The 13380-nt window shown below is 45.4% G+C and overlaps 1 protein-coding gene across 1 annotated transcript; it reads left to right on the top strand.

Moving 5' to 3' along the window:
- Positions 1-12075: 12075 nt before the first annotated feature.
- OXGR1 (oxoglutarate receptor 1) lies at positions 12076-13089 on the top strand. Its single transcript, XM_052650331.1, has one exon. The coding sequence runs from the start codon at positions 12076-12078 to the stop codon at positions 13087-13089; it is 1014 nt and encodes a 337-aa protein (XP_052506291.1).
- Positions 13090-13380: the final 291 nt, after the last annotated feature.

Here is a 13380-nt window from a genome sequence, read left to right as displayed (position 1 = left end):
TGTGCTGTCTCCCAGATTATACTGGATTTGGATCTCAGGATGGACAATCTAGTCAATCTCTTTCCTAACAGCTCTCTAACCCCAGAAGAGCCTCTTTTCAAAGAAAACAGCATTTTGAAAACATTTAAAAATCATCAAAGAGTGTTCACATAGAAGCATAGCAGGGGTAGGAGGGAGGCTCAGGAGGGAAGGGATATATGTATACTTGTTGCTGATTCACTTTGCTGAACAGCAGAAACTAACACAACATTGCAAAGCAGCTGTATATTGTCACCCTGCTTATTTAACTTATATGTGGAGTACATCATGAGAAACGCTGGGCTGGAAGAAGCACAAGCTGGAATCAAGTTTGCTGGGAGAAATATCAACAACCTTAGATATGCAGATGACACCACCCTTACGGCAGAAAGTGAAGAGGAACTAAAAAGCCTCTTGATGACAGTGAAAGGGGAAAGTGAAAAAGTTGACTTGAGGCTCAACATTCAGAAAACTAAGATCATGGCATCTGGTCCCATCACTTCATGGCAAATAGATGGAGAGATAGTGGAAACAGTGACAGACTTTATTTTCGGTGAGCTCCAAAATCACTGCATATGGTGACTGCAGCCATGAAATTAAAAGACACTTACTCCTTGGAAGAAAAGTTATGACCAACCTAGACAGCATATTAAACAACAGATATTACTTTGCCAACAAAGGTCCATCTAGTCAAAGCTATGTTTTTTCCAGTAGTCATGTATGAATGTGGCAGTTGGACTATAAAGAAAGCTGAGCACCGAAGCACTGATGCTCTTGAACTGTGGTGTTGAAGAAGACTCTTGAGAGTCCCTTGGATAGCAAGGAGATCCAACCAGTCCATCCTAAAGGAAATCAGTCCTGAATATTTATTGGAAGGACTGATGCTGAGGCTGAAACTCCAATACTTTGGCCACCTGATGCGAAGAAGACTCCTTTTCCAAGGAGTCACTGATGCTGGGGAAGATTGAAGGCAGGAGGAGAAGGGGAGCACAGAGGATGAGATGGCTGGATGGCATCACTGACTCAGTGGATGTGAGTCTGAGTAAACTCTGGGAGTTGACGATGGACAGGTAGGCCTGGCGTGCTGCAGTCCATGGGGGTCACAGAGAGTCGGACATGACTGAGCAACTGAACTGAACTGAACTATACCCCAAATTTATTTTATTTTTTAATTTATTTTAAAAAGAAATAAAAATAAAAGCAGCATAGCAGAGGACTCACTTTGCCACAGCAGTATTATACCTACTCTTCTAAGAAACTAAGCTTCGAGTTTCTCTTAAGTTTTCACAGTAAGAGCCCTTTAATCTGGAACCCACCTTGGAGAGTGATTTGTCCAACCTCTGCTTGTCCTAGATGGAAACCTAGGGAGGGAATTTCCCCTCTCAGCTAATAGAGTTGCTTTCCAAACACTACCATTGAGGCCTCAAATTTCTGTGACTCTCAGCTGTACCATAATGTCTTCCTCCTCACTGAAGAAATATTGTAGGAATCTGGAAGGCACTGCTAGCTGAATTAGTTGCCTAGTAGAATACAGATCAAAACCTTGCTTCATTTAAACAATGCATCTTTACCGAGCAATCCATTTTAAAGGCTCAAAAAAAAGTTAACCATTTTCTAAGAAAAAAAATCCAGACAATTCACTTCATGAAAGTACTGCTATCCTACCAAGACGTATCATACTGTGGCCAGAGTTACAGAAGAGCCTGACAAGGCCAATAAACAGGGCTTCAAATATATAGGCTTTACTACCATTCAGTGGTGGTGAAATCAACACACCAGCAGACAACTGCCATTGGAAAGACAGTGTGTTACACTCACAGATCTCAAGAGGAGGGCACTCTCCACCTCAGGAGGTCACATAGGAGAGCACCAGTTCCGGTCAGGAGGTACAAGAAGAGGGGCAACAATAAAGAGGAGCCTTTATTGTGGCTTCTGTGGAAAAGACCAGGCAAGGTGGGGAATCAGGCTTACGACTGGCTAGTTAGCTAATTTCAGTGGGCTCTGTGGCATTGGGGCAAACCCTAGTAGTCTGGTACTTGGCCCTCAGATGATTAGGGATGGTGGGCCAGCGTGTGAGAGCCCAGTAAGGAAGGTGAGCTCTGTATTATTCAGTGTGCATTTGACAGTACACTCTCAGTTTACTTCTCTCTGTATGACAGATTCTGGGTCTACCCACATCTCTGTAAATGACCCAATTCCATTCCTTTTTTATGGCTGAGCAATATTCCGTTGTATATACGTACCACAGCTTCTTTACCCATTCCTCTGTTGATGCGCATCTAATATCATTTATTAATGCATATATGTGAAATCTAGAAAAACGGTACATGATGATTCACAGAGCAGGAGCAGAGATGCAGAATCAGACGACAGATGTATGACACGGCGGGGAAGGTGAGCATGGGATGAACTGGGAGATTAGGACTGACATATTTACTTTCACGTGTGAAACAGATACCAGTGGGAAGCTGCTCTATAGCACAAGGAGCTCAGTTAGGTGCTCCATGATGACTTAGAGGGATGGGATGGGAAGGAGGGCCGGCTAAGAGGGTGTGGATATATGTCCACAGATAGCTGACTCACTTTGTTGTATGGCAGAAACTAACAACACTGTAAAGTGATTATACTCCATAAAAAAAAAAAAAGTATACTCTTGGATGAGTTTATTATAGAAATTGGCCAACTCTGGGAGAGGCAGTCTCTCCCTGGTTGACAAAGTCCCAGGTGTCAAAGCATCAGAATACAGAATAGAATAAAGATGGGTAATACAAATGATTGGGAATGATGGGGAATGATAACCAGGGGAGAGGGAAACTGTAGGGTCAATGTTATCACCAATTAATTGTTCTTTTCTCACTTCACTCTGAATAGGAGACTAGCTGTGTATGCGTGTTTAGTCACTAAGTCATGTCTGACTCTTGTGACCCCAAGGACTGTAGCTTGCCAGACTCTTCTGTCCATGGAATTCCCCAGGCAAGAATACTGGAGTGGGTTGCCACTTCTTACTCTAGGGGATCTTCCCAACCCAGGGATTGAACCCACATCTCCTGCATTCTTTATCATCTGAGCCACCATGGAAGCCGGGAGACTAGTTGTAACCTGTATTAATATATTAGTCCTCCTTCCTCTTGCCTTTGGAGGATGCTACTTGAATCTGCCTCCTCTGTAGAGTCTCGTAAGGCTTTTTGGAGCAGGATGCTTTAAGATGTCAGTGCTTCCTAATCAGAGAAACTCTGAGTAACCCTATTATTTCAGAGCTAAACTCCATGCCCTGTTTCAGAGGAGCAATTGCAGTGCAGTGCAGGTGGTACCTATACTGTTCAAATAGCTGCGAATCTAAATGCTGGAAGCCTGTTCTACTGGGTGCTCATTTTAAAGAAGAAAACACATTTCTGAATGTGGGCAAGAGACCAATTTTAAAGGGAAGTTGACTTTTACCCATATATGAGTCTTTGACTTTGGGTTAGCAAAAGACTACTTCAAGGTCCCAAATTTTAAGTTTAAAACATAGTCTAAATTAGTAGTGTCGTCTGTCCAAGGCAAGTTGCTTTCAAAATATGTAAATTATAGTATTGTCTTTAGTCAGAGATGTTTAAGGTCTATTGGTTAGTATTTTATTTTCTATTTTTCTTGCAATGACTACTTTGTTCTTGAGGATTTCAAGTTGTAGTAAGAAGAAATATTTATAGATAACATTAAAAGATGAAAAGACAATTGCTTGTAAAATTATCTTCTTGATGGAACCAATTTGGAGTGTTGGGTTACCGCACATGATCTTTTTCTTTTGCCCATGCAGCGTGTGGGATTTTACAGACTTCCCAGGTGACTCAGTGGTAAGGAATCTGCCTGCCAGTGCAGGACACATGGGTTCGATCCCTGGTTTGGGAGGATCCCTTGGAGAAGGCAATGGCAGCCCACTAAAGTATTCTTGCCTGGAAAATCCCATGGACAGAGGAGCCCAGCAGGCTATACTCCAAGGGGTCTCCAAAGAGTTGGACACGAGTTGGCAACCAACAACAACATGTGGGATCTTAGTTCTACCACCAGGGATTAAACCTGCTCCCCAGCATTGAAAGCTTGGAGTCTTAATCACGGGAGGTCAAGGAAGTCCTAGCACATTGATATCTGAGAGAACAATGGCTCCCAGCAAACGGCCCAGCTGCCCCCAGCACAGTGCAGTCAGAACAGAGAACTGATGCCTTGGTTTAACTCAGGCCTCCCTGGCCTTGTTCTCAGGCTTGTCACTTGGCCCTCTCTAATTCTCGGTTATCTCCTTTGTAAACAGAGACCATAAAAATGGGGGTTTTTAAACAGAATTTTAAAAATTGTGGTAAAATACATATGACATAAAATTTACTATTCTAACTACTTTCAAGTGTATGGTTGAGGGACATCAAATATATTCACATTGTCGTGCTACCATTAGCCCGGCCCACCTCCAGAACTGTTTTCATCTTTCAAAACTGAACTCTGTACCCATTAAACAAACACATCCCATCCCTTCTACTTCCAGCCCCTGGCAACCACCATTGTATTGACATTTTCTGTCTCTATGGATTGGACTATTCTAAACATCTCATGTAAGCAGAATCATACTACATTTATCGTATCGAGACTGGCGTATTTCACTGAATGTAACGTCCGCAAGGTTGATCCATATTGTAGCATGTGTCAGAATTTCCTTCCTCACTAAGCGTGACTAAGAGTCCCTTGTATGCACATACTACTTTTTGCTTATCCATCTATGCACCTGTGGACATTTGAGCTGCTTCCACATTTTGGCTACTGTAAATAATGCTGCTATGAACGTGTGTGTACCCATATCTCTTTGAAACTCTATTTTTGATTCTTTGGGGAATATATCCAGAATGGAACTGCTGGATCACGTGGTCATTTTATTTTTAATTTTTTTTGAGAAACCATCATGCTGTTTTCCGCAGCAACTGCAGCTGTGTATACTCCTAGGACTGGATACTTGTAAACGTCCTTTCCACACCTAAATTTCTAGGACCCAAAACCTGTTTTTAAAAAATCCCATTAAGCCATTTCCTCTTTACCAGGACATTCTGATCACCAAGGGAAAATGCCCAAGCATCCTTTGCTTGGGAAAGCTTCTAGTAATCTTTTTCTTACAATGGATCTGGGGCGAGAACCCTCCTGCCAGGCTACGTTTCTGTTCAGTTCAGTTCAGTTCAGTCGCTCAGTCCTGTTCGACTCTTTGCGACCCTATGGACTGCAGCGCTCCAGGCTTCTCTGTCCATCACGAACTCCATACCGGGATGCCTACTCCGGAAGCCTACAGTACAAACAGTATGAAAAGGCTGTGTTTGCTCCCTTGTAAATACTCCTTCTGGGCAGTTTCGCGTAAAATAGGCGTGGAGGAGGTCCAGAGATCCCCGGGAGCAGAAGCTGATGTCCCCGCGTTGCCCATGAAAATGGATGACCGAGGGTGCTGTCCGCGGCGCACTGGGCGGGACCTGGGCGCACACTTGCCGCGCGGGCTCCCGCGGTGGGAGGGGCGGGGGTGGTGCGCGTGCCTCTGCTGGGACCGTCCCGCCACTGGGGCGCACGGCGGCCGCGCCTGGGGTACCAGGTGAGCTGGGCTCGGGGCGGGAGGGAGCCGGGTGTGGGGGGAACCGGCGCTCATCCGGGAATGGGGACCTGGGATGCGGGATGCCCTCACCCAGAGGGAACAGAGCCTCCGGGCCAATCTCTGCTGCAGGACCCAGAAAAAGTGGGAGTCCCGGGCCCCCAACTTAACCGTAGGTGTAGACCCCGCGTTGTGGTATGGAGGAGGGACGCACCCGGGGACAGTTAAAGCTAGAATGGCCGGAGATTTGTCTCAGGGAGACCTGCAGAAGTTCCTGACTGTTGGTTTCCTCTCTTACCCTTTTCGAAACCAAGCATGGGGACTCTGGGGGCATTGAGTTCCTCTCTGACATCGATTGCTTCCTGGCTCCGGATGCCTTCTTAGCTCACACTGTGTGTTTCTGGGCTTTATGGTGTTAACAAAGTCCAAAGATGCTGTCTGGTCAACCCCACCACAAACAAGGGGAAAAACACATTTCCCCCTGAAATGCTTTTATTATATCTTGTTTTCTTTCCTTGCTATAGATTAAGCGAACTAATACAATCTCTAAACCTCCAGATTGTATGCAAAACTTGTGTGTGTCTTTATGGGCATTTCCATGAATTTTCTTTAATTGGAAAATATTGATGTTTAAATAGCTAAAATCGCATCTTTGGCATCAGCATGGCAGGTCCTGAGGGTCCTCAGGGCACTGGACTTGCAGATTCTTGTCTGAAATTTTGGGTTTGTGGGAAGAGTTGGGGAGAGGGGGTTCCTTCAGGGTCCAGGGCGGACAACATTCACCCTCATCACAAAAGAGAGCTAAGAGTTGGTCTGTTTTCCACTAGTTCAAAGTTCAACTAGTTAATAAATATGTAGATGAGGCAACTGGGGCTTCCGAGGTGGCGCTAGTGGTAAAGAACCCGCCTGCTAATGCAGGAGACACGAGAGACTCGGGTTCGATCCCTGGGTTGAGAAGAGCCCCCAGAGGAGGAAATAGCAACCCACTCCAGTATTCCTGCCTGGAGAATCCCATGGACAAAGGAGCCCGTCCATGTGGTCGCGAAGAGTTGGATATTCCTGTGGTCATGTATGGATGTGAGAGTTGGACTGTGAAGAAGGCTGAGCACTGAAGAATTGATGCTCTTGAACTGTGGTGTTGGAGAAGACTCTTGAGAGTCCCTTGGACTGCAAGGAGATCCAACCAATCCATTCTGAAGGAGATAAGCCCTGGGATTTCTTTGGAAGGAATGATGCTAAAGCTGAAACTCCAGTACTTTGGCCACCTCATGCGAAGAGTTGACTCATTGGAAAAGGCTCTGATGCTGGGAGGGATTGGGGGCAGGAGGAGAAGGGGACGACCGAGGATGAGATGGCTGGATAGCATCACTGACTCAATGGATGTGAATCTGAGTGAACTCCGGGAGTTGGTGATGGACAGGGAGGCCTGGTGTGCTGCAATTCATGGGGTCGCAAAGAGTCAGACACGACTGAGCGACTGAACTGAACTGAACTGAAGTGACTTAGCATAAAGACACGCACACACAGATAGCGAAACCAGGATGAACCTTTGTGAATGAAAGGTGTATCCAAGGTTTCTCTTGGTAACCACATGCAACCTCAGCTGCAGGGTTTTGGAGGACTCCAAGGGTGGGTGAGAGGGCCAGGGTTCCAAGTCTGTGTCTCCCTGGTCAGCTGGCAACTTGGGGAAAGGAGGAGAGAATGGATGGTAGCTTAGCCTTAGAGAAGCACTAGGAAAACCCAGGGTGTGCTGGGGGGAGCTGCAGAGGAGCGTGTGTGGGTGGGGGAGGGGTGGATGGGAGTTTACTGCAAAATTCTCAGCTACCCGAGCAAAATCACATCGCATCATTCATCCCACTGGATTTGTTCCCTCCAAGTGGGCAAGAGTCCTCCGTGGATGTAAAGCAGTATATGCGGCCCTGTGAGTAGACACCATGTCTGGTCCTGCCTTCTTTATCCACAAAAACTTGCAATCCCAGTCTGTGAGGTTCATGGGCAGGCTGGTCTTAGGCTGGAGGTCCTGAGCTGTGTGTTTTCAAAACACTGACATCCTGCAGCTAGCCTTAAACCCTTGCAATCTCTTCCCACTTTTAAAGAAAGAAAAGTAGAGGCTAAAATGATGGGGTTTTTCCATTATAAAAAAAATTCCCAAATCTTTGGTGCTGGCTTTTATTTGTATGCCATGTAGTTTAGTTGAAACATATCTATCTGGTTTTGTTGAAGCTTGATAGATTATTATCTGTAGTTTATAGAGAGTCTGATAGCCTTAGGTGGTCTGTAACCTCCCTACGATTGAGATCCACTGTTGTGGCCAAGGGTAGGGAATAGACTGCATTATTCCACAATGTCCTTTGAATGGACATGGCTCCTTTGTGGCAGTCTGGTGCTCTGGTAGCAGCTGTGAATCACACAGGACTCTAGGACTGATGAGGAAAGAAACTGCCTCATTCTACTTGGTTCATGGTCCCGACTAGTTTTCGCCTCCTGTTCTTAACTTCACACGTGTTTGGTAAACTCAAACCGTTCTTTCAGTGAGGTTTAAGGGATGGAGGTGACATTTCTCAGTCAGTCACTCTAAATAAATCCCACATTGCACTGTTGTTTTTCAAAACAATGAGGTGGTTGTTTCTACCTACAGCCTGCCTTTTCCTGATATGATTATGGTTTAAATGGCCCCATTAACATGGCAGGGGTTTATTTGCAATGACAAATTAATTTTGCTCCTTACTTTAAAGCCATTAAAAGAACCAAACTTTTTTTCTTTTTTTCAATAACAGTTGCTGCTACACTAGCTTTTCAGTACAAGATAAATTTAGCTAATGTTACTCATGATTCTTTTATTCACAAATGTGTTTATTGAGGCCCTCTGTGTGTCAGCCCCTGGGGTAGGAGGTGACTTCTTGTTTCTGCTTTCAAGGAGTCGACAGATAGGCAATGAGGTCTTGAATCTGGACTTGCTAAGAACAGATTTCAGGAAGTGCTGCTTCGGGGACTCCCTGACTGTTTTCTTTGGGATTTAAATGACTGCCTTCTATCTGTGCATGAGTGCATTATGGCTTTTGGCCAAGGGACAGGCTGTGGTCTTCTGGCCTCGCAGCATCCTTGCTGGTCAGCAGTGCCTGACTCCTATCACCCCGAGTGCTGTGTCCGTGATAGTTCTGCCAGTAGCATTGTCCCCAAGGGTAAACTAACTGGACCAGGAGAAACGCCTTCACTTTGGATCAGGAATACAAGGTCCCAGGGAGCATTCGGGCTTCTCTGGCAGCTCAGATGGTAAAGAATCTGCCTGCAATGCAGGAGACACAGGTTCAATCCCTGGGTCAGGAAGATCCTTTGGAGAAGAGAATGGCTACCCACTCCAGTCTTCCTGCCTGGAAAATCCCATGGATAGAAGAGCTTGACAGGCTACAGTCCATGGAGTTGTCAGAGCTGGACACGACTGAGTGACTAAGACTTTCATTTTCAGGGAGCGCTGGCCTCTTGTGTGAGGATTCTGACAACTGCCCTCCCCACCTCTGGCAGGTTTCCTATCCTTGAGCTATTCTTGCCCCAATTCATTCAAAATAAAAGTGATAGATGTTTACATGTATTCTGAGGTTTCTCTTAAAATCCCTTGAACTCTGTCAGACCTCAGTGCCTTTGCACATGCTGTTTTCTTTGCCTAGAATGCTTCCTCTCCTCTTGCCTGTTTCCTGAAAGGCTGAAATGTTCCCTCCTAAATGCTGTTCCTTTAGTGACCTGTCATGTGCCCAGGTAGTTAATCCCTTTCTTTTTTGTAATATAGTGAAGTGAAAGTGTTGCTCACTCAGTTGCATCCAACTCTTTGCAACCCCATAGACTGTAGCTCGCCAGGCTCCTCTGTCCACAGAATTCTACAGGCAAGAATACTGGAGTGGGTTGCCATTTCCTTTTCCAGGGGATCTTCCCAAACCAGAGGTCGAACCCAGGACTCCTGCATTCCAAGCAGATTCTTTGCCATCTGAGTCACCAGGGAAGCCCTTGTTATATCATTACTATTGTACAGCCTTGTTCTATTCATCTATCAAAGGACTTAACAATTAACATGTGAAAGTCACTCAGTCATGTCCGACTCTTTGTGACCCCATGGACTATACAGTCCATGGAATTCTCCAGTCCAGAATACTGGAATGGGTAGCCTTTCGCTTCTCCAGGGGATCTTCCCAACCCAGGGGTTGAACTCAGGTCTTCTGCAATGCGGGTGGATTCTTTAACAGCTAAGCCACAAGGGAAATCCAAGAATACTGGAGTGGGTAGCCTATCCCTTCTTCAGCAGATCTTCCCTACCCAGGAATCAAACCGGGGTCTCCTGCATTGCAGGTAGATTCTTTACCAACTGAGCTATCAGGGAAGCCCCTAGCAATTAATAGCTACCATTTATTGAGCACTTATTGTGTGTCCAGTGGTGTCCAAGTGTTTTTCTTATCTTTTTGGGTGGTGCTGGTGGTGGTATATTGACAGTTCTATGAGGCAGAGTTGTACTTTGTTAAAATAATTTCTCTGTCCATCTCCCCAAGTAGGCTGTGATAGTGGCTTGTACATCTGTGCATGTTATTCATTTGGTATCTCTAGGATCTGGCAGAGTGCCTAATTAATACACAGTGGGCACTGCATAAATATGTAAGTGGATACATTTTACCAACAGCTATTTACAGCTGAATAATAAGCTAATTGTAAGTAATTCTTCTTTTAAATGAACATCATGCTGAAGTACACAGTCAAAATTTTAGCAAACACTGATAAGCAAGAAGAAGAAAGTTAGAGTACAACTCCCCCTCCTTCCCAGTACAGGAGAGTGTAAGCAACTTGCTTAGGGACACACAACTTCTCTTTGACTGAACAGAGTCAAGGTCAGGCCCTCTGGTTTATTGCAAACTAGCTCTTAACACTGCATGGAACTGCTGTTCCTTCTTCCCCTTCAAACACGGTGCGCCCCCCTCCCCCTACACACAACATAAACAAATTACATTAAATGGGTTGGAAGAGCTGAAATTTGAAAATGAAATCCACCAGACACATCAAGTTGGAATGCATGACATCTACTTTTAAAAATGTCCAGTGTTCAGTCTTTCCATGCCTTTGCACTTCCTATCACACCCCTCATTTAGGGCCATCCTGACTGAGAGGTGTAGAGGGAGGCAGTTTGGAAAGAGAATGCATTAAGTCAGACAAACAGAGGTTCGAATCCCACCTGTGCCACTAGATGCTATCAGGAATAGGTTGCAGTTTTAGTCTCTTCTGTAAAATAGGGATAAGAAATATTTCTCAGCTTTTTGTCAGGTTTAGAGGTCGTGCTGTGGTGAAGTGCCTCATGGGTGATTATTTTGTTTTGGTGATTGAATCTTTTATTTATATTTATTTTATATTGGAGCATAGCTGATTAATAATGTTGTGTTAGTTTCAGGTGTACGGCTAAGTGATTCGGTTGTACATATACATGTATCTATCCTTTATCAAATTCTTTTCCCATTCAGGTTATTACAGAATATTGTTCAGAGTCCTCTGTGTTATACAGTAGGTCCTTGGGGTGGCGGGGATGATCGATGAGGAGTTTGGGATTGACATGTTCAGGGGGGTGCTCAGTCGCTCAGTTGTGTCCAGCTCTTCATGACCCTTTGGACTATAGCCCACCAGGCTTCACTGTCTGTGGAATTTTTTAGGCAAGAATACTTGAGTGGGTTGCCATTTCCTCCTCCAGGGCATCTTCCCAACCCAGGGATCAAACCTGAGTCTCCTGCATTGCAGGTGGATTCTTTACCCACTGAGCCATCAGGAAAGCCCAGAATTGACATGTGCACACTGCTATATTTAAAATAGATAGCCTTATGCATGATTAATGGTGGATCTTGTTGTGGGTAAGTCTCTAACGGTGACACCTTAGAGCTTGCCCCAGTAGCAGCCTGGCTAAGTTGTTTTTCACAGCTACACGTGGGGTTTTCCACCCAAATCCTTCATTTTAATTCTTATGAAGTGAAGTGAAAGTCTCTCAGTCGTGTCTGACTCTTTGCAATCCCATGAACAACGCAGTCTGTGGAATTCTCCAGGCCAGAATACTAGAGTGGATAGCTGTTTCCTTCTCCAGGGGATCTTCTCAACCCAGGGACTGAACCCAGGTCTTCTGCAACGCAGGTAGATTCTTGGCCAGCTGAGCCACCAGGGAAGCCCTTTTAATTCTCACAGCATTTAACTTTTATATCGTTGTTAGATGTCTTTAGTAACTTACCTTAAAGTCATTTTCTTAGAAATTCAATTTCTTCTCTTTGGAGATTAAAGAGAGAGAAGTGGCCAATTGAGGCTGTTCAAGCAATTTTTGTTTAAAAGTGGATCATTGTTTTCATTACCCTACCATTAATGTTTTCTGTTTTCCTTTATCAGCGAGTTACTTTCTCTCGGTCTGCATTGCCAAACTGAACTCTCTTTGTCTTCTTGCAAGATGAAAGGAGACAGCCATGAATGAGCCACTAGATGATTTTGCAAATGCCTCTGATTTTCCCGATTATGCAGCTGCTCTTGAGAATTGCACCAATGAAAAGATCCCACTCAAGACGCACTACCTCCCTGTTATTTATAGCATCATCTTCCTGGTGGGTTTTCCCGGAAATGTGATAGCCATCTCCACGTACATCTTCAAAATGCGGCCCTGGAGGAGCAGCACCGTCATCATGCTGAACCTGGCCTGTACCGACCTGCTGTATCTCACCAGCCTTCCCTTCCTGATTCACTACTACGCCGGCGGAGAACACTGGGTCTTCGGGGACTTCATGTGCAAGTTCATCCGCTTCGGCTTCCACTTCAACCTGTACAGCAGCATCCTCTTCCTCACCTGCTTCAGCATCTTCCGCTACTTTGTCATCATTCACCCCATGAGCTGCTTCTCCGTCCACAAAAAGCGATGGGCCGTGGTGGCCTGTGCGGTGGTGTGGATCGTGTCGCTGGTGGCCGTCATACCCATGACCTTCCTGATCACAGCTACCACCAGCACCAATAGATCCGCCTGCCTTGACCTCACCAGCTCGGATGACCTCATGACCATCAAATGGTACAATCTAATTTTGACCGCCACCACTTTCTGCCTCCCCTTGGTGATAGTGACGCTCTGCTATACAATGATTATCTACACCCTAACGCAAGGACCTCAGACGCACAGCTGCCTGAAGCAGAAAGCACGCAGGCTCACCATTCTGCTGCTTCTCGTGTTTTATATATGCTTTTTGCCCTTCCATATCTTGAGGGTCATTCGGATCGAATCTCGCCTGCTTTCCATTAGCTGCTCCACTGAGCATCAGATCCACGAAGCATACATCGTTTCAAGACCGCTAGCTGCCCTGAACACCTTTGGTAACCTATTACTCTACGTGGTAGTCAGCAGCAACTTCCAGCAGGCCGTCTGCTCCATGGTAAGATGCAGAGCAGGCGGGGACCTGGAGCAGGGAAAAAAAGTCAGTCAGTCAAACAACCCTTGAAACACCCCATGTGCTCAGCCAAATTGAAATGCTGATACTTTAATAATAACTTCTAAGAAGTCCGGACTGTCTCCCTCAGTGGAATTCTCAGTCAATATTGTGCACTCAGGTCATTATATCCCAAAGCCAGGGCGGGGCTGTTTGAATTCTTTGCAATCTGTTTATTGACATCTCCCCTTGGGTAGATAAAAGAGTGGGATACACACATATAAGTCAAGTATTCAGATGCCGAGTTGGAAGCATGGGAACTCAGGGCCTCTGGGAGCACATCTAGTCTCACCAGCTTTATAT

This window comes from Budorcas taxicolor, chromosome 12, assembly GCF_023091745.1.
Source record: "Budorcas taxicolor isolate Tak-1 chromosome 12, Takin1.1, whole genome shotgun sequence".
Lineage (NCBI taxonomy): Eukaryota > Metazoa > Chordata > Mammalia > Artiodactyla > Bovidae > Budorcas > Budorcas taxicolor.
The sequence above is the reverse complement of the archived record's forward strand: the minus strand, read 5'-3'. Positions and strand labels throughout refer to the sequence as shown.

Excerpts from the sequence above, each read along its gene's own strand:
- OXGR1 (XM_052650331.1), top strand. The coding sequence starts at position 12,076 with ATGAATGAGCCACTAGATGATTTTGCAAATGCCTCTGATTTTCCCGAT.